This window comes from Puccinia triticina, chromosome 5A, assembly GCF_026914185.1.
Source record: "Puccinia triticina chromosome 5A, complete sequence".
Lineage (NCBI taxonomy): Eukaryota > Fungi > Basidiomycota > Pucciniomycetes > Pucciniales > Pucciniaceae > Puccinia > Puccinia triticina.
Window position 1 is genome coordinate 2,944,505 of NC_070562.1, and position 19,817 is coordinate 2,964,321.

At 48.2% G+C, this 19,817-nt stretch overlaps 3 protein-coding genes across 3 annotated transcripts; 1 reads left to right on the forward strand and 2 right to left on the reverse strand.

Annotated features, from left to right (window-relative positions):
* Nucleotides 1-1,207: 1,207 nt before the first annotated feature.
* Nucleotides 1,208-2,008, reverse strand: PtA15_5A361 (uncharacterized protein; the record flags this gene model as incomplete). Its single annotated transcript, XM_053169114.1, has 1 exon — nucleotides 1,208-2,008. One exon carries the CDS (start codon nucleotides 2,006-2,008, stop codon nucleotides 1,208-1,210), a length of 801 nt encoding a protein of 266 aa, XP_053020343.1.
* Nucleotides 2,009-3,676: 1,668 nt separating this feature from the next.
* PtA15_5A362 (uncharacterized protein) lies at nucleotides 3,677-4,779 on the reverse strand (the record flags this gene model as incomplete). Its single annotated transcript, XM_053169115.1, has 2 exons — nucleotides 3,677-3,986; nucleotides 4,499-4,779. 2 exons carry the CDS (start codon nucleotides 4,777-4,779, stop codon nucleotides 3,677-3,679), a joined length of 591 nt encoding a protein of 196 aa, XP_053020344.1.
* A 4,239-nt stretch (nucleotides 4,780-9,018) lies between these two features.
* On the forward strand, nucleotides 9,019-10,040 carry PtA15_5A363 (uncharacterized protein; the record flags this gene model as incomplete). The annotated part of the gene is made up of 2 exons (XM_053169116.1): nucleotides 9,019-9,083; nucleotides 9,818-10,040. The coding sequence occupies 2 exons, from the start codon at nucleotides 9,019-9,021 to the stop codon at nucleotides 10,038-10,040; spliced, it is 288 nt and encodes a 95-aa protein (XP_053020345.1).
* Nucleotides 10,041-19,817: the final 9,777 nt, after the last annotated feature.

Here is a 19,817-nt window from a genome sequence, read left to right on the forward strand (position 1 = left end):
CAAGTTTTAGCCGACTTAGTGAAGAGTAACCCAAGTCGACTTATGATCATCGCGTCTGTCATAATATAGTCTCTAACAAAGACGTTTATTTGTTTGAGCCACGTCTCATGATTATATGGCGGTTCTCCTGAGAACTTTTCCCAATCTTGGGCACGTGGTATACCACACCACACTTCTTCCTTTGTTTCTGCGTCTAATTCATCTACTTTGTTTTGCATGTAATTATTTCGAGTATTAATAGGAGTGGACTGTTCTTTCGTACTAGTGTTAAAAGGTTTATTGCTGGTTGCCCCCTCTTCATTATTGTAACTTCCATCAAAAGCGTAGTGTGGCGGCAAACCTTTGTCTGATGCTGCTGGTGCGTTAACTTTGTTTACTGACTCATTATTATTTATTGGTGTTGTGTGATCACTTTTAAGCTCTTCTCGGCAATAGGAGTCAAATTTCTTAAGGATGTTATTCTCCAGCGCAGAAATTTGGCTTAGACGTCTCGTAATATTCTCATGATTTTCTCTGTATTCTTGTTGAAACTTTGCAATCATGTCTACAAGTTTTGCATTTATATTTTCTAGCTCCTCAAGTTTATTAACGCATCTCAATTCTGCTATCTTAGTTTCCTTCGATAGTGTTTTGATGTCATCAATCAGTACTTGCTCTCTGTCTACGAAATGACTATACAAGTCGTTAACACTATTTGTGATCCTTTATTCAGTTACCTCAAGCATTTGCTCCAGTAAAGGCTCACGTGTACTCTTGGCTCTTTTTTCTATTTCTTCCATGATTACTTGTGTCATATCAGGAACAAAAATTTTCTTCATGGCTTTGGCCATCATAGTTTTAATTCTTTCATCAAACATTTTGATAGATACATTTAAAATTTGTTCAGGCCATGTCTCCTTCATAGTATTTAGGCAAGAGATAAATTCTACAAACATCTTCCTAATGTGTTCATCCATATCAGACTTATCACTACTTGAATCATCTTTCTTTTCTTTCGGTCTTATTTGTGAATCAAAATTATAGTAATTAACTAGGCCTTCAGGTGATGAAATCTTATTTTCTACTCTTGATCCCTATTCATACCCCTGCCTCTTGCTTGACGGCCGTTGCCTCGGAATCTCATTCTCATCAATCGGCCGACGACTCTGTTGGCTCGCATTAGATATTCTCTGATCTGTAGTGTACGTTCCATTGCATTCATACGTGGTCAGAAAGGTCTTCTGCCTTGAAAATTGCCCCTCCCTCTCATGTGTGGTGCTACCCATTCGCGGTTGAAGCCTGGTTGTTGGGGATTCACTTGGGCGACTCCTGGGTTGAAGCCTGCCTGTTGCGCCTGCATATGTATCGGGGCGGGCATTGGTGCTTGCTGAAATACCTGGTAGTTGAGTTGATCCGTTTGCTGTTGGGCCGCGTTCGGTGCTGGAGCTGCTGGCGTTTGTTGGTGGTTTGTTGCCACGTTGGTATTCAACAATCTCCGGTCGTTCTCCGGATTCCAATTTTCGCTGAGCCTCCTCATTTCTTGGGGTCCCGTGATGTCTTCTAATATTTGTTGGGTGTTGATTGCTTGCGTAAGAATCTCTCTCGCTAGGTTCCAGTTGCCGTTCCTGGTCGTGGCTAGGTATAGCGCGAAGGATGCCCGGATCGTATCAGTCAAATTCCTTATAGTTTGATTGGCGTTGTTGTTCGGATCTTCTATGATCCCCTCTGCAATCAACGTTCTTCGGGCCTGGGCTCCTGTCTCCACTATAATCGTGGATTGGACTGACTCCTCCCTGTCTTCTCGGTTGGTTGGGGAAATTGGTCTTTGCTGATTGCTTGAGGGCGTATCGCTCTGCGCTCTTAACATAGCTTCGTTTTCCTCTGTCGTAAAAAGAGGTGCTAGTTGCTGGTCTATGAGTGCACTCCGCTCGATATCGTTCAATGGTGGCCGCATCTGATCCCCATTGGGGTTGTCTGTCGTCAATGGCTGATTGAGCTCTAAGTTGCTGTTTAATCTTTCGTTGCTCATTGATGCGCTCTTGCTCAGGTGATAGGTTTTTACCGTTTCTAAGGTGCGACGGCATCATGCTTTCAGATTTTTACCTCAGGGAGTTTAGGTATGTTTTTTTTTTTTTTTTTTGCTTACGGTGATTTTGTGATCAAATTTATTTGTCAGTTGTATTTGCTCGGTCTTTCTGATAAGCCTATATGTTGTTCTACTGATTCAAAGAATTTTATGAGTGCGTAGAGGATAATAAGTATTTATTTATTTATTATTATTTTTTGGTTTTTCTGAAAGTTACGATTGTGAAGATGGAAATTTTTTCTTATGTTTTTATTGTTTATTGTTAAAACAAGAAAGACAAGTGAAAAGTAAAAGTATTGGCTTATTAGTATAGTCGTATAACCTCTGATATATTGAGGAGTTCTGAGTTCAAAAAGGCGATGAGGCCCCCAATTGTCAGCTGGCGTTCTCGCGTAGAGAACTAGCTGGACAAGAGGTTAGTAATTATATATGTATAATTACCAGAATAGTCTAGATACAAAGATAAAGGAGAGAGAAGGAAAGGAGAATGAAATATGATTGTTTATAATTTAGTGTCTATAGCGCTTTCCTTTTATATCTAGTCTTAATAGACTGTATAAGCTGCTAAAGCTAGCCTCTCTGGTAGAAACCTACCAAAGGTTAGATCAAAGATATTTTTAAGATCTTATTGGTTTCTTTCCGGCTGTTATAGCGTGGTCGGGTTATTACCAACAAACCCAGTATGATGATTAAACGAGATTCGTAATGATTTAAAGTAGATTGGTTAATATAAGAAAGAAATATCGGAGGAGGGTAGGATAATATAAAGTGAAGTGATATAAGACTGGAGTAATACCGTAAAATCTTATGAGTCTTAGAAATCTGGACTTACGGAAATAAGTGCCTAGTTACGAATTCTCTAACAAGTACAAAGATTATTGAGTCTAGAAAAGTCTGCGATAACAATTTGAGAGATCTAAGTTAATTATTCAGTTCTTAAGAAGAATAGTGACTTGGGGCTTAAGCTAGTCAAGGGAGTCTTTACTTAAGTAAATATTAATACTTAGTTAAGAGAAAAGAGTCCGCTTGAGTAGTACTTTACCTTTTTCACGATTTCCGATAAGAAGTCAAGTAATAATTCAATCTAGTGTTCTCTGAGTGGAAGAGAGGAATCTCCCTTCCTCCTTTCGATAGAAAACTTTTCTCTCTCCCTTGCATTTGGTTATGATCATATCATCTTGCATGTTAAAGTTTTTCTTACTATTTGTTTCTTTGGTTACTATTTTCTTGATTATTCTTTCTACTGCTTGTGGTTTTCTTCCTTTAAGCATATATGCATTATCATTTGTCTTGCGCGCTGTCCTCGCGCTCTTGGTAATGTCTGTGGCGTTTACTTTCTCACATAACGTATCATTTCACTTCTATTTAGCTTTGCGCTCCGCGCTATCATTTGATTAAAACAGTTTAATCTTAGCACTCGCGCTTCTTGTAAATTATTAACAATAATTATTATTTCTTGTAACCCTTTTGGACATTCTAAATGTCTCGAGGGTTGACAAGGCTGGTCAGGGAAGGATGTCTGGCTCTCTGAGCTTTGTGAAGTGTTGGGCAGGGCAAGGTCGCCTAGCCGTTGATGACAGAACAGGGACGGCCGGGGGACAGGAAGACAAGTTATGCGGGGAGAGGCGAACGTTGGAGTGGGCCCTTTTGGCCGTACAATTCCCTGGACCAGGTGAGGAGCTCGTCAAGAGGCGTCGTCAATTCGGGACCTGACCGCGGCGGCCGGGACTTCAGCAAAACTGCACAGGGCTGGTCGGCATTTGCGTGGAGGGGCTGGTGTGGATGTGGCCGGTGTAGCGGAGTGCCTAGGGAGGTAAGGGCGCGGGTGGGTTGGAGATCGTAGAGCTGGGGCAGATGGATGAGTTTGTGAGAGAGGGGTTGGTCGGCGTCAAGGACAAAGGGAGGAATTTGTGATCTCTTCCTTCTTCCAAAGCCACAGGTCCGTCAGCGGCCGTGCAGGACAACCACAATTTCGGTGACGGAGCCGCAAGGCTGATGGGGCGGAGGCGACAGTACAGGTCTTGGGACGGCCAAGGAAAGATAAGGAAAGCCGGTTGTTTCAAGGATCAATGAATCGGCTACCAAGTCGAGTTCCCCGTCGGGGCAAGAGGCGGCGGAGCGTTTGCAATAGGCTTTCATGAGTCAACACTGGGCTGCTTGATCTAATGGACTGTTGTGCGGACTAGTGGAGTCCTGTGATGGTGACCAAGACCGATGGCACGGCTTCCGAGATAAGGCTGAGGACGGGGAAAGTGAGGGTCACGTTGGTGAGGTGAGTCAAGACGAGCCAAGGACATGGAGCAGGGCGGTATGGGGACTGTTGAAGGTGAGAGGGGCCCAAAGTAGAAGCAATAGCTCGATTGTTTGGGCGGGTCAGGCAAGAGGAGAATTGCCGGTCAGGGAGCTTTTCAATGGCTTAAGCTGTCGGGTGACCTTAATCTGGCTTGCGAGGTTGGAAAATTGTTGCTGTGGGCTTGGTAGTTGGGGCGGGAGCCAATGAAGGTCGGCCAGAGTAACCAGGCAGCAAGTATGGCGAGGGGAAGGTGAGTAATTGCTTGTACTGGAATGAAAGTGAGGCCGAGCGGCGGTCGTGCTCCGTGGCCTGTTGTTGAGTTATGCCAAACCAATTCACTGATTTGTTTGGAGCGGTAGAGCAGGGCGTGCGACGGGCAGATGTTGTTCCGATCAATTGGAGGACAGAGGACGGAGGCCATGCCTGTTGTCTAGACTATCCAAGAGCGGAGTGCCGTCGCAGAGCCGACCTTCGAGAGCCAAAAGGAGCACCAGACAGGGCGGAAGACAGAGGCGGAGGGCGGGAAAGCTCCAAAACAGTTGAAGAAGGAAAAAAAACAGCCGCAATCGACGAAAAAATTTGTCCAGTCGATTGTGGTTGGGTTTTGTGGGACTAGAAGAAAAAAGTGTAAGAGCTCGCTTGGAGCTCTTCACTGGGCCGTTGGGCGGAGGCTCGGAAGGGGACGGAGCTTGAGGCTCGGGCGGTTCTAGTTCCAACGGGTACTGTATTTCAGGGAGCTAGCACAGTAGAGAGATGAAAGGGGTCCGGGATCTCTCGAGTAAGTACAACTAGAAGGGAAACATGAAGAGGAAGAGAGATGAGAAGGAGAAGACTTACCTAGCACAGTAGAGAGATGAAAGGGGTCCGGGATCTCTACTGGCTAGGAAGGGGAAAGGGGGAACTCAGACTAAGTACTGATGGTTGTGACAGGACTTGTGAAAGGCATTGTAAGACCCCAAAGGAGGGGGCTTACAAAAACCCGCTCCAGAGCCACTGCGTATTCCCAGATAAACCGACAAATATTAGGATTTTCCGCCAACGCCGCTCCGCTGTAGTCACTCCTCGGTCCTTTCACGGCCGCATCATCAATAAATATCTGCGCCGTATGAGGTAACTCATCCTGAAGGATCCAGGACATCTGCGCCTGATACACCGCCACCGAATTTGTAGCCCCCTGCGGAAGCCGAGTAAGCTGCAAGCACCCCAATTGTGTCTTGAACGCCGTCAGCGGCCTTGACTCTGTATGCAATTCCCGCTGGTCATATCTGCCCATTGCGTCTACCAGACCGTAGCAAACCCGCCCCACCATAGTGTCAATGAACTCCTCTATGCGTGGCGGCAACCCAGCGTCCCGTATAGTGACCAAATTAAGCCGTTGCAAGTCGTGCACAATCCGCAGACTCTTCTTGTCCTGCTTAATTACCGCAAAGATCAGACTAGAATAGCTGGAGCATGATTGCTCATACAACCCCGTCCGCAACCATTCCCGCACCAGTTCCATCATCTCTCCACAAATCGCCACCGGTATAGGGATGGGCCGTATCTGCCATGGCTCATGCGGAACCGTGGGTATTCGATAAGGATCCCCAATACTCCGCTTGAGTAAGCCCCAATCTTCCGGTCCAAATGACAACACCTTCTCCCGCAACGTGATGGCTTCTGCCAATAAGTGGAACTCCTCCTCGTGGAGCCATTCTGGTGGCCCAAAGTTGAGACTGGCCATCCGTTCCGCCGTAATCCGCTTCGTTGGCTCAAACCTTGGCGGAACCCAATGCAGAGGTGTCTTGAACGGGTCCCGGCTCCACTTGATCTCCCTCAATGGCGGGTTGAGCTCCTGCGGCATCGCCACATTCCGCGGCCGCACCTTCTTCGCCACCGGTTTATACCTCCCGCTGTTGACTCGGCCCATTCTTGCTTCACCGTTGTCGCCAATTGTCCTAGCCACAATCAAACCCCTGCGCGGACGTCTCATTTCGCTCACGACCGTGGCACAATGGTAGGGTTTTGTAGAAAGCCGACTCGGAAGTGCATACTTGGGAGGACTTACTTGTACACTGTTCGCCTCCGCCGCGCAGCTCCCGATTTCCGCACCAATTTTCCCGCTTTCGGCTCGTCACTTGTCCCTGTCGCAGAGTAACGGCTCACCACAGTGGTATTGAACTACTGCGGTAAACCTATCGGCTGTGGGATGAAGATAGTTTAAGTTCAAGTTTTAGTCTTATGAAAACCCTCACCCTAGAAGTAGATTCCGTATACACAACTTCCGCCACTGTATCTGTTTCTTCTTTCTTTTCATATTGTTTTCATCAATAATCAAAACTCAAATTCAACCAACCTTATCACCTTCGTCTCCAGGTATGCCTGACATATTTCATTCACTTTCATTCCCCATCTTCGCTCAACCTTCTCACTCATTGGTTCATCATTTTCTCCAATCTTCTCAGGTGTGCTTCCTCACAAGTCAACTAGACTTATTCGTCCGCGTGTGCTAATAACGTACCGTTATTATCAAGGTCCGCTTTCATTTGTTTTCTCGCTCTTCTTTCTTTTGATATTGTTTTCATCAATACTCAAAACTCAAATTCAACCAACCTTATCACCTTTGTCTCCAAGTGTGCTTCCTCACAAGTCCATTCCAGCCTGAGTTTCTCCGCTGGTACTCGTCGCGAGACGCCTTACAGTATATCTGGCTTCTCGCGACGGGTGTGGGAAGAGAGGTTGGCGGGGTGGTGGTTCCCCGCTCTGCCTCGACCAGAGGAAAAAATCACGCGGATTTAGGTGTCTTTAGAGATGGAGTAGGGTTTTCAGGTGAAAGCCCTACCTATGGGTGGGAGGGAGGTGACTAAAAATAGCTCCAAAGGGGGGAAAAGCTCGAAGGGTCAGAGATCAGGGGGAGGAGCAAGTTGGAGTGCGTGAGGCTACTCCAAATCGTTGGGAGTCAGTGTTATATACCATGCTACCGGTTCCGCGCATGACACCACAACCCGGTCCTGATCACTTGTGAGCTTTCCCCTACTCTAGGCTTGCATGGACAGGGGGGAACTCGCTGGTTCCCGCTCAATCCCTTGCAATCCATTCCAGCCTGAGTTTCTCCGCTGGTACTCGTTGCGAGACGCCTTACAGTATATCTGGCTTCTCGCAACGGGTGTGGGAAGAGAGGTTGGCGGGGTGGTGATTCCCCGCTCTGCTTCAACCAGAGGAAAAAATCACGTGGATTTAGGTGTCTTTACAGATGGAGTAGGGTTTTCAGGTGAAAGCCCAAAAACTCAGGTTTTGAAGGGAGCCTGAGCCTGGCGTGAACACCCAAAACTCTGTCTTCTTAACGGGAGCGTAGCGGGAGTGGGGTATTGTCCAAGGAACCGGCCAACCTCGGCCGGGCCTTGGGGCTGGTATGTCCGGCGGATAAACGCTAACCCTTGTGGCTAACGTACCGTCTGGTTGAGCCTATGGAGTGACGCGTCACGAACCAGACAGTATCAGCCTAGGTTTGCCCCTTTCAACGGAAGCCCCAGCCACAGGCTTGGGGAACACACGCCTCACACAGAGCCCGGCCGGAAAAGGGGAAAGGCGGTGCCACGCACCAGAGACATAAGAGGCCAAATCCTCCAGGGCCAGTCTCCGCTCCTCAGGTCTAAACTCCGTTCCGCCCTTCTTCACCACAAACCCTGCCTATTGTTTTGGAATCTCCCTCAGAGATACTTGATTAGCAAGCCGGAAACTATAAATCTTCTTAAAAAAAACTTAAAAAGTCTAACGCCAAACTCTAATAGGTACGGGAAAACTCACAGACTCATACGTTATTATAATCTCACTTTCATCTTGACAGAACCAGCTTCCCCCTTGCGCATCCGACGCGCCGCCCCCTCCCCCCCCCCCTCCATGATCTATATCCCACCTTGCTCCCACAGACTCAACAAACCGTGTTTTCCCAACCCAAACTCCCAGTAGATAAATATGTCAAACAACCTTGATCAGCTATCTACAAGCATGAAAGACGCGACCGCATCATCCCCAAGCAAGGACATAGATCTATCCGCCCGCTTAACCCGCTCCCAAGTCAACGACCCAGCAGGTAAAGCCACTACCGGCACAAACCCAATCCCAAACCCCACCGTAGCTACTTCCTCTACCCTACAACCCACATCTTCAGCTGCTACGGCAAAGGCGACAGCCCAAAAGAAGACCAAGGTTTCGAAGACGGCCGCAAAAACAGTCGCAACGAACCCAAATCCCAAAGAAGCCACGGCGGCAGGGAAGGAACCAAGCGACCCACAAACCGAGAAGCTCTCAGCAACAATCGGAGCGAAAAATAGTACGTACCTCATCCAGATCTTGAACATCGTGTCCTTAAACTGACAAGGTTCTGAAGTCGTTGACGTCGACGAAATCCAAGAAGTAGGCACCAAAGCAGCAAAAAGAACCAAGGGCCCGGTAGGCACCATTGATCAGGCTCAATGGGCAAAGGACGAGATCATAGCTTCCATGCTCAAATCGGCCATGAAAGCGGCGAAGGAAGGGAATCAAGAGAAGTCGGATATGTACTTTGAGATTTACAAATTGATGAGATTGAAGTAAGCCTGCAGCCGATAATCCCCGAAACCGTAGAGAGACCTAACTAACATCTGTATAAAGCCAAACGGTGACAGTTCCAGCACTGGTGATGCGCGAAGAATTGAAGAAGTTGAACACCAGCCTACCGATCAAGAGGACTCTTGTACCCGACCCGTTCCCAACCCCAGGGGGTCGCCAGAACACATTGGAGGGCGGCACCAATTTCCACTGGGGCGACACAAATTCCCACGAAGACGTGGGGTTTACCCCATACTTCGAGCAAAACCTGCTCGAGTTGAAAGGGCCGTTGCCCCTGACTATCTTCAATAAAGCCTGGCAAGACGCAGCTCTCCAGTACCACGCCGAGAAACGGCCGAAAAACGACGACAACTCCACAGAGAGAGGCATGCGGTACACCAGCTACCCGTACCCCAGTGAGTGGCTAATGAGCTATAGCGATTGGAGTCTAAATTACGCGGAATTCCTTGTAAGTTGTCGCTCACACCGAACTCCCAATTCAATTTATACAAAAGATACGGAAGCTGAGAAATTTGGTAACCTTTGCAGATAACAATGCGCAACATCTATTGATACAAGACGTTAGGCCAGTGGATCGTCCTCCACAAGGCCAACGCGGATAAAATCATCCGGAAAGACGGATTCATGGTAGCTTTGCGCTACAACATCCGCATACGAGCAAACGCTTTCGCCCACCGAGTAGTCAGAGACGGGGTCTCATCCTTCTCGGACATATCCATATTCAGACAAGACGTATACAACACCGCATATGGAGAGGCGAGACGTTTTGACAAACTTTTGTTCAGAGACTCCAATCCATATGCCGTCGGGGGGGCCCGCTTCAACTGGGACCCCCACACAGGTTTAAACCCGGGCAAACGGATCACCAGACAGCAAGCAAACCCTTGGTCGGCGCAACCAGCCCCTGCGATCAGCCAGTCACCAAACGTCACAAGTGCTCACCCTAACCCCAACAACCTCCCTGCCAAAACGAAAGAAAGCAGGTCGAAGGGTCCCGGTTACCAAGGCAAGAACTTCCTCCCCAATTACGCCGAACTGAAGGCGACCAACCAACTGCCAAAGCAATCCGGTAGCGGAAACAACGGACCGTAGGCCTATTCACCTATGCTCATTTTCCTTGTCTTCGAGCCGTTCCCCCCCCCCCCCCCCCCCCCACATGTTAGCTACCTCATCCCAGTTAACCCAAGACCCCCCAAGCCTTGTAGCCGTTGAGGAATATAGTACAAGTTGTTTCAATCCCAATAGTCCCATTCTTCTATCACATTCATATCCAATCCTAAGCGATCTTGCCCACAAGCGAATGAATAGACACCTTGATATTGTACCTAGAATCCCATTTGAGAAGTGTTTAAGATAGGGAACTGAAGCAATAAATCTCCCAAATTGCATCCAACAGTGAGCCCGTTGCCTTTGAGTGCGAGGATCTTTCCTCTGAAAATGAGCGTGAAAACGCGAAGTGGCCAACCAAGGTCCAATGCAACATGAACATTGGCGCCTGGGAATCCGCGTTATGCAAGGCAAGCCTAACAACTGAGTTCCAAGACGTGTTACACGGTTTCCAATATGGATTCGACCAAGGGATCCCAAGCCATAACCTAGGCGAGTCGATACCATATTTTGCACCCCCAAACCACCAATCAGCAACGTTGGCACAAGCAAAAATTGAAGAGTCAATTGCCAAAGAAATAAAAGCGGGCCGCATGTTCGGACCATTCCCACCAGAACAAGTATGGGATCGGTACGGATTCTTTAGAACGAACCCGCTGGGAGCAGTCGTGAACGGAGACGGATCAATGAGAGCAATCAACAACCTATCTTACCCCCACGACAACAGGAATATCCCGTCCGTAAACTCATTCGTGGCAAAAGAAAATTTTCAGACCACATGGGACGACTTCAAAGCAGTCTCAAGGTTCCTCCGCAACAGGACGAAGCCAGCGCTGATGGCGATATTTGATTGGGAGAAAGCCTACAGGCAAATCCCAATTGCCCCCAGCCAGTGGCCGTTCCTCATGTTGAAAGATTTTAACAACCAAATCATCATCGACACGCGAATAGCCTTTGGCGGAGTCGCCGGCTGCGGATCATTTGGTAGACCGGCCAACGCATGGAAACAGATAATGATGGCAGAGTTCGACCTAGTCAATGTTTTTCGTTGGGTGGACGACAACCTTTTCATAAAGGAGATTGATTCAACCGTTGAAATGGACGATATCGTCGCTAGATCAGACAAGCTCAGAGTAAAAACAAACCCATTGAAGATCTCTCCGTTCAAAGTCAAACAGAAATACATTGGATTCCTCTGGAACGCAAAAGAAAAAAACCGTCCGCCTTCCAGAAGAAAAACTCCTCGAGAGGATCAGGCAAATCGAATCTTTTCTGGTGATCAGAGAAGAGTTCTTGTTCAACCAGGCGGAGGTCCTAGCCGGCCGCATGAATCACGTCTCGTACATGCTCCCCCAACTGCGCTGCTACTTGTGCAGCTTATATCGTTGGATGTGCAGCTGGGTACACAGGAAGAAGATCCTCCCTCTTCCCATAGATGTCCAGAACGACCTCGTGTACTGGCAAAGGTCTTTGCTATCTTTTAAGCAAACAAGACTCATTGCGAACCCGGACCCAACCGAAATTGGGTGGATGGGTGATGCTTTGACTAGCTACGGTATCGGAGTCAACATCGGTCGAAAATGGGCCCAATTTAAACTGAGAAGCGGTTGGGAAGGCGAAAACAAACCAAAAAGAGGCATCGCTTGGCTCGAGACGGTTGCAATCCGCATCGGCCTCCTAATGCTCCAAATGATAGGAATCAAACAAGGCAGAACCGTCATTGTCTGGACGGATAACACTACCACCGAGCACGCAATCAGGAGTCGGAAATCCCGCAACTACCACGTCAACAAGGAGTGGAAAACAATCCAAGACCTCCTCATTGAGCTGCAAGTGGACCTGATAGCGAAACGAGTGACGTCGGCGGAGAATCGAGCGGATGCCTTATCCAGAGGGGACCGTACTGGTCATGAGGTAAAACACCGCCTAATCGTTCATCTTCCCCTTGATCTAGAGGACAGAATGTCTCATCCGACCTCGGAGGAATAATCTGGATTGGATACACAACTGAAACTTGTCCCGGTCTCCAAGTTGTAATACCCCCCTGATCAGATCTCTTCCTACTTGTTGTTGCTCCCCCTCTCTGCGTGTGAATTTAAAGGCGCTCAGGCCTTGGTGCCTGGGTGTATCTACTTCCCCCCAACAAGAACCAAATGGACTTGGCTCTCATCAAGGACTTCCTTAAAAACGGGTCGGTCTACAAGGAGCCCACCGAAGATGAGGTGTACTTCCTGACAGGGTACAAATGGAATACGCTCCTGAACTACAACACCGCAACAAGGAAGTTCTTTAAATACAAATCAGCTAAGGCAGAAGTCCCCTATATCCTGCCTCTGAAGGCAACCGACATTTACGGCTTTTGTTGCTGGGCCGGCAAGAACCCCGCTAGACCGACCTCGCACGACATATCAGCCGGAACCTTAACCAAGTACCTATATGGCCTTCAAGCCTGGCACAACTACCATGCCGTAGATTATCCATTCAACACTAAACCCAGAGTCGCAGTCTTGCTTCGGGCAGCAGCGCTGGCCGACGCAGAACACCCTAAACGGCCATCCAAATCCCCGGTCATGGTCAAACATCTGGTCATCCTAGTGGAAGAGCTACACGAAGGGGACAAGCTAGATCGAGCAGTTTTAGATCTAGCGATAACAGCGTTCTGGGGGATGGCCCGACTCTCCGAGCTCACCTACGACAGGGCGGAGGGACAACCGAGGTGGACCGCGTCTCTAATGACATCCGACGTCAGGTTCTATGACACACCCGTTGGGAAGGCAGCTGCGCTGTCCATTCGAGGAGCGAAAACCTCGGCTCCCGGGGCGGTACAAACCATCCACGTCCAAAGCCAATCCCACCTTCTCTGTCCTGTAGCCGCGATCAAAAGGCGGGTTAAAGAGGCTGGAACCCAAGACACCTCTTTGTTCGGGTTCTACGCCAACGACGAGAGGGTTCACCTCACCAAGCGAGTGGTCTGCCGTAAACTGGACCAAATCTGGAAGAAAAGGGGCTGCGCCGAAATCACCGGTCATTCCTTCCGGGTAGGAGGTGCCTCTCTGCGATACGCCGTTGGGGTACCTACGGACGAAATCTGCAAACTAGGCCATTGGATCTCGGACTGCTACAAACTCTACCTGAGAGAGTACTCCAAGGCCGACTTGGCGACTACTTTGAATCTGTTGTCTGAACTAGAGGCATCCTGGCAGCGCACCTGAACTCGGGTGATGAAGTAATAGGGACCACTACTTCTCACAGACACTCCCCTGTGGAAGCCGTTGCGGCATAGGGAACCGGAAGCGTCGGTGCGGGGCTCTCGACTACTTAGTCTTGAGTTATGGGCCTTGCACCGACCCTGGCACACTCTGGTGTGCGCTTCTAATCTGGGGGCGCTATAGCGCGCCCTTATCCCTGGGGCCTCCAGGAGCGAGATTTAGCCTTACCCACGATGTGGCGCTACGGCATCTCCCCTTGGAGCTCCAGGTTCTGGGCTAGGCTTTCAGCCAAAGCACTCGCGCCCCCTTTTAACCCTAACCCACACACGGTGGTCTTGGAGTACCGGCCCTATTAGGCCTGGTTCTCGGGACCACCTAGGTGACACCTGTCACTGAACATGTCTAGAAGCGACACTGTGGCGCTGACTTAATTGAGTGTATCTAAAACTTATGAATTGAGAGAACTTGCATATCACAATTCCACGAAACCTAAAACGCGCACCCGCGCCCTGAATAGGTTGCCACTACGCCTTGACCCTACTCATGTGAGTAGGTGATTGGACATTCAGAAAGCTGTAAAGAAAGCAGGCCACCAGAAATTACAAATTCCACTCCTCTTGGTCTCTTCCTAATGACAATAGCAAAGCCTTCGTTCGAGCCAGGTCGTCGCACGAATAAATTCTGATGTACAACTTGTAGCATGTCGACACCCAACGACCTAGACGACACACGTCCTCCTTCTGCATGCCCATGGCGTGTCTGAACGACGCGCCCCCCACTCTGAAACTATGACCGGAGATGCCTTGATATTCCACCCCAGAAAAAACGTCTTTCAATTTCGCCAACACCGCCCGCCTCGTCAGATGTTTCCTTACGCCACCGTCCGTATAACCAAATAAAGAAGATTGTACGCCCCCTGTTTCTTGTAAACGGCGGGAAATCGCCGCGACTGGGCAAAGGGCGTGTCGTTGTTCAGTGAGGACCAGCAGTTGTGGTTTGCCCGGCGAGGCTGTCTTTGCTGCACGCAAAGTCAAGGTGGCCACACGTCCTACAGTTGGGTCTGTTGTGAAGCAGACGTCTGAAGTAAGAAGAGACTGGTCGAACTGAATCGGGCCGTACTCGGCATCGTAGGTGAGTTCAGCTAGACGCGCCAGACCCCAAAAGGCCACCAAACGTAGGTCCGAGATTGCCCGTTCTTCGTTGCTCCCACTATACCTCAAGTTTAACAGGGGGATTAAATTCCACAGCATTACAGGCGCTTTAGAGGGACGAGTGGGGGAATTCGCGTCGGATCTAGCGGACGCTTTCAGGAGTAAGTTGACCCGTATTTTGTTTGACGAAGGAAAAACGGCCCCGTGAAACTGATGCCATGCCTTCAGCCCACAGATATACTTTCTCAGAGACTCAGAAGTGATCTTCCCGGTGTTCGATGTGAAACGGTTACGGCCGGCCCAGACGCAGAAACGCTCCAAAGTTGCGCCAGAGATTGGTAGAGCCAAGAATGGCTCCTTTGTCGCGTTGCAAAAACGGAGGAATTTTTTAACCGCCGCATTATAGCTTGACAGCGTGGTACGTTTCCAACTATCTAAAATTACCATGTCCGCCACGCACGGGACTCGTCCTTCTCTCCCGTTGTTCAGAAATTCCTTAAAAAGTATGTGATGGTCTTCTATAGATGGTGCCATTTCCACGACGGGATAGAGAAAGAAATAACAGGTGCTAGATGGAACGGCTCAGGAACTGGTGTCGGTGGGTTTTTGAAAAAGGAAAAAGGACATGCTTCGTATATATACACAGAAAACCACCTGGATCAAGCGTGAAACATAAATGGGGAGAGGTCTTCTGGAATTGAAAACCATACCCTGTTGCTTGGCAAGTCTGGACCCCTGATCCCACGCGACAAGTTATCGGCAACATTGTCCGCAGAGATCACCCGTTTGGGTGTTACGTCGAGTTGGACCTGCACAAGCAGGGTTTGAATCTGTTTCCACTCCTCATTTACGTGGAGATCTCTGCATTTCCGCACCACTAATACACTCTCGGTTGTGGTGTTGTCGGTCCAAACCACGAAATTGGACCCTCGAACCAACCCGGGCAACTCCATAAGCATCAGGATGCCTATCCTGATAGCAACCGTCTCCAGCCAAGCGATCGTACGTTTCGGAGTGGCATCAGCCCAGTTCTCTTTCAGGCGCAGTTTTCCCCAACGTTCTCCAATCAGAACCCCTATCCCGAAACTGGTAGACGCGTCCCCCACCCAATTTATCTCGATTTCTTCAGGAAGCGGCAGGAGGCGTTCTTTTGTGAAATTAGTGAGCGTGTCGCGCCAGTCGAAAGCGGCTAACCAGATTTGGGGCCAAGATTCCAACACCACTCGCGCGAAATGGCTCGACAAGATGGGCCATGGCCAGGTCATTGCAAACGCTTACGTGCGACCTGTTGTCTTCCTCTCTCTAGAAAGCTGCGACACATTCCTTCCCCTACGGCTCGGACCGAACGACTCTCAAGATGCTGAACCAATTTATCTTCTTCACGCCAACAAAAACCACTGGGTTCTGGCGATTGTCAAGGGGGAGGATAAACCAATTGCCCCTCCTATTTTGTCCACCCGTCTGACCTCCGAGAGCGCAAAAAAATGGCTAACTCATATCCTGAACGGATTAAAGCTCTACACTCAGACGTTTTTGTCTTAGGCATCTTTGGCTGTCTCGTTTTTGATGTTTTTTCTATGTTTTTTTTCTTCTTTCTTTCTCTTTATTTCTTGTTTCTTTCTCTATGCTTCTTTTTGATTGCCATGATTCAACAAGGAGCTAAGAATATGAAAACTCAGCTATAAGATTGAAAAACCCCGAGCGCGCGTCCATGTACTCCAAATTATGAGGTTTGGCGTGCAATTACATGCACACCAAACATTTTTTGGTCAAGAGGCGTGCAAGAAAAGCATAGAGATGGGAAAACTGGAGTGCACACCTGCACACTCCATTTATTTTGGCGTCCAGCTTACCACACGCCACATAATCAATGGAAATTGGTGTTTCATACTGGGTACGCCATCCAAATTGGCGTGCGGTGTGGGGGACTCCCATTTCATTGGTGTATGTCCAGCTGTACACCAACGATGGCGGCGTACTGGCTTCACCGCGCCAATTTATTGGCGTGCACGTAGTCAAAAAGTGGCGTGCATTTAGATTGACACTTCCTCCTTTCAAGTCTTTCACCATGAGAAAAGGCCATTGAGATGGCCGAGTTGGTATTTGACGATAAGCCTTTTCCCAATTGAAAATGGCTAGTTCTTGTGGCTCTACCTGATGCTTGAGGAAGGTCGAGACAACTCGAAAGTCGTCCCACGTGGTGACAAAGTCAGATTTGTCTACGAAGGAATTGACCGACGGGATATTCTTATTGTTCCGGGGGTAAGATAGATCGTTTATGGGTCGTATCTTCCCATCTGCATTCATCACCGAGCCTAAAGGACTGGTCTGAAAGAATGTGAACCTGCTCGCGACTTCTTCATGCGTGAAAGGCCCGAACATTTGACGTGCCTCTACTTCAATGTCAATTGACTTCTGGATCTTCTCTTCTGCTTCTATCGTCGATGAATGGTTATCCGGTGTGAACCACCTCAAGTTTCCCAACTTGTGTACTGGCATGCCCTGGTCAAAACCCGTGGCAAATCCAGAAAGAATCTCTTCTAGCTCCGGGAGCAGGCCGGCATTAGTCAAAGCAGACCTCCATTGAGGGATGTTCATCTCGCAAGACACCGACAAAGGCCAAGAAAAACCGATGGTTCTGCAATACGAACCAAAGTTTTGGTAAGAAACAAATCAATTTCCATTGGGCAATCCAGAAGTTACATGACAACAATTAATAAATTATAAACATGTACGAAAACACCCTACAAGGAAAGAATGGGGGAAACTGTAATAACATATGGTATTACAAACCAATGCAATATTACGATCTATGATAATTGCGTGTTAGGGACCGTTTCGGTTACTTTCAAAGAGCCGACCTGAGAAACCAGAGAAACAAAAACAATATGACCAGAAGAGCTGGTCCTCTAACACTGTAATGCAATGAGAAAAATTGGTCAAGGGGGTGCACCCAATAATTCAGATACTTGATAAACGCTTCGCCGAAGTGAGAGGCGTAACAAAAAAAACGGGAAAAGAAAATAACGTTTAATCCAAAAAAAAAAAAGGAAAAGGAAAACAAAACAAGAGATTTACCTACTTCTTGACAATGGCGCTCTGCCCAGGGGAGTCGCCTGACGAGCCAGGCCTAGTTGCTCTGTCGTCCACAAAATTTCTTGGGGGGCCATTATAACCTTTGAAACGTTTCCTGGATTCCGCCGACGCGTGTGGCGCAGAGGAATGGAAATTGCTTCCAGTCGAATGACATGGATTTGGGGCCGTGAAAGAACGATTGAATTCTGGTTGAAAATTCCGAGTATTCATCCTGTTCTGTCTGTTCGTGTCGCGAAAAGGTTGATTATTGTGGCTGAAAGGTTGCGACCCGTAAAACCCACCGGCGTTGTGACTGTAGTGTTGTCTGGTTACTTGATCCAAAAAATGCGCCGGGAATCCTTGCCCGTATTGCGATGCCAAGCCATAACCTAAATGAGAGTTCACTCCGTGTGACTGGATTATGTCTGCCCTGTTGAGTCCCACAGGTCGTATAGTGCCAGGCTCAAAGGGTCTTCCAGTTTCTGGGTCGTTGCTGCATTCGCCTGTCGCATAACAATTTTCGGTCCAACCCTCTTCATGGAAAGTCCTTGCCTTGATGTAGCATTGGTCTATCACCAAAGATTGGCGTACAGAGATGTCTTGAATCGCTGAGCCGTCTTTAGAAGGGATCCTGTGAGCAAAAGCGGTCATTCTTATGGCCATGTCATATCGCATCGCCGTCATCAACCCATGACCACCGTGTGCTATTGCGTCACAATGTTCTTTGTGCGCCAAGAGCCTCGCTGCAAACATCTCCATACCGTACACGTCTCTGAGTGCGATATAGAAAGCCCTATGATTGCTGTTCCACTGGGACTCGGTCTGAGACCACTCCGAAGGATAGGGTAGGCCTTTGTATGATTTGTCGTTGTCGCTTCCTTTCGAATGCTTCCCGTTAATGTACGCGAGGATAGCCTTTCTCTTCCAAGCTATTAATTGGAAAAGAAAATAATAAACAGCCGGTTTTAGCTACTCTGATGACATCCTGGCAATAGACAACATTGCCGCGAACCAAAACGATCGAAGAAGGAAAGGAAAACGGATCAAGCGTACCAATGTCGAAAATGGTTAACGGGATCGGTGCTCTAAGCGCCCTTATGTTTTCTTCAAAATATGGTGTAAAGCCCACGTCTTGATGCGAAGAGACCACGCCAATTGCGTGAACCAAACCATGCTCCCGCTCCGTTTCCACTGAGCTGGATATCATTCTAGGATCTACCGTAACTAAAACAGGTGTTGCGGATGCTGATCTCACTGGCTGTGGTCGATTGAATTGTCGTTCATCCATACCGGACCAGATAGACATCAGGTGTTTGGTCATAATAACATCGCCCGCGGCCTGGCTCTCTTGCATTTTCGACCAGATGTGAGCTCGTTCTGCCTCTACATCTACACGCGTGATTTTCACTGGTGGAAATTGAGTCGAAGCCAATATACCTGTTACTTGGTCTTTATTTAACGCTGTATAAAACCGGTATCGTCCGGAAGGTCAGCATTGGAGCTGCGCTAAAGCCAAATAAATTTGCGATCCTCACCTGGCATGGCTACTATGGAGGATATATCTGGTGTATCTGCGGGTCTCGCGACATCTGGTACAGTTTTTTGGGAATCTAAAAATCAACCGATGTGGCAATCAACCAATAATCGTCAGATTTGTCGTTGCTGTCATCACTTGGGAATGTAAGTACCCAAAGGTGTTATCTCTTCTCCTTCTTCAGTGGATAAGAAATCCTCCTCTCCAACTCCGGGGCCCTGACTCGCGGGAGTTATGTCGGTGTGTATCCCAGCAGTCGCCTCGGTAGACGACGTGGCAACCTCTTCTTGCCTGGCCGCTTCAATTCTTTTCGAAGACAGGGCTCTCGTAGTGAGACTCTTCTCAACCATCTTAGCCTTTCTTTAGCGATGTCAAAAAGTCGAATGACGGATCTACCGCTCTGAAGAAGTGGATGAAATGGGCTTCGTGTTTGCATGGGTTCGCGATACCTGATAAACTATTTATGTGGATCGGTAAGAACGTGATGGGTCGGCAAGAACCTAAAACTGACGGTTAAATTATGTGAGAAAGACAAATCTGAAGAGATGAGATCTCAGGATATGGCTAGAAGTGATGGAAAGACTCCCCCAAGGGGAAAAAATATGATTGCGAGATGTGGCGAATATATATACAACAAGCTTATGTAATTGGTTTGGTGAGAAGAAAATACATAAAAACCTGGCAGATACGTAATAATGGAAATGACCTGCCATAACACTCCCCCCCTCAACAAACCCAGAAAAGAGAAAACAACAGAAAGGAAACACAATCATAAAAACACACAAAATAAAAG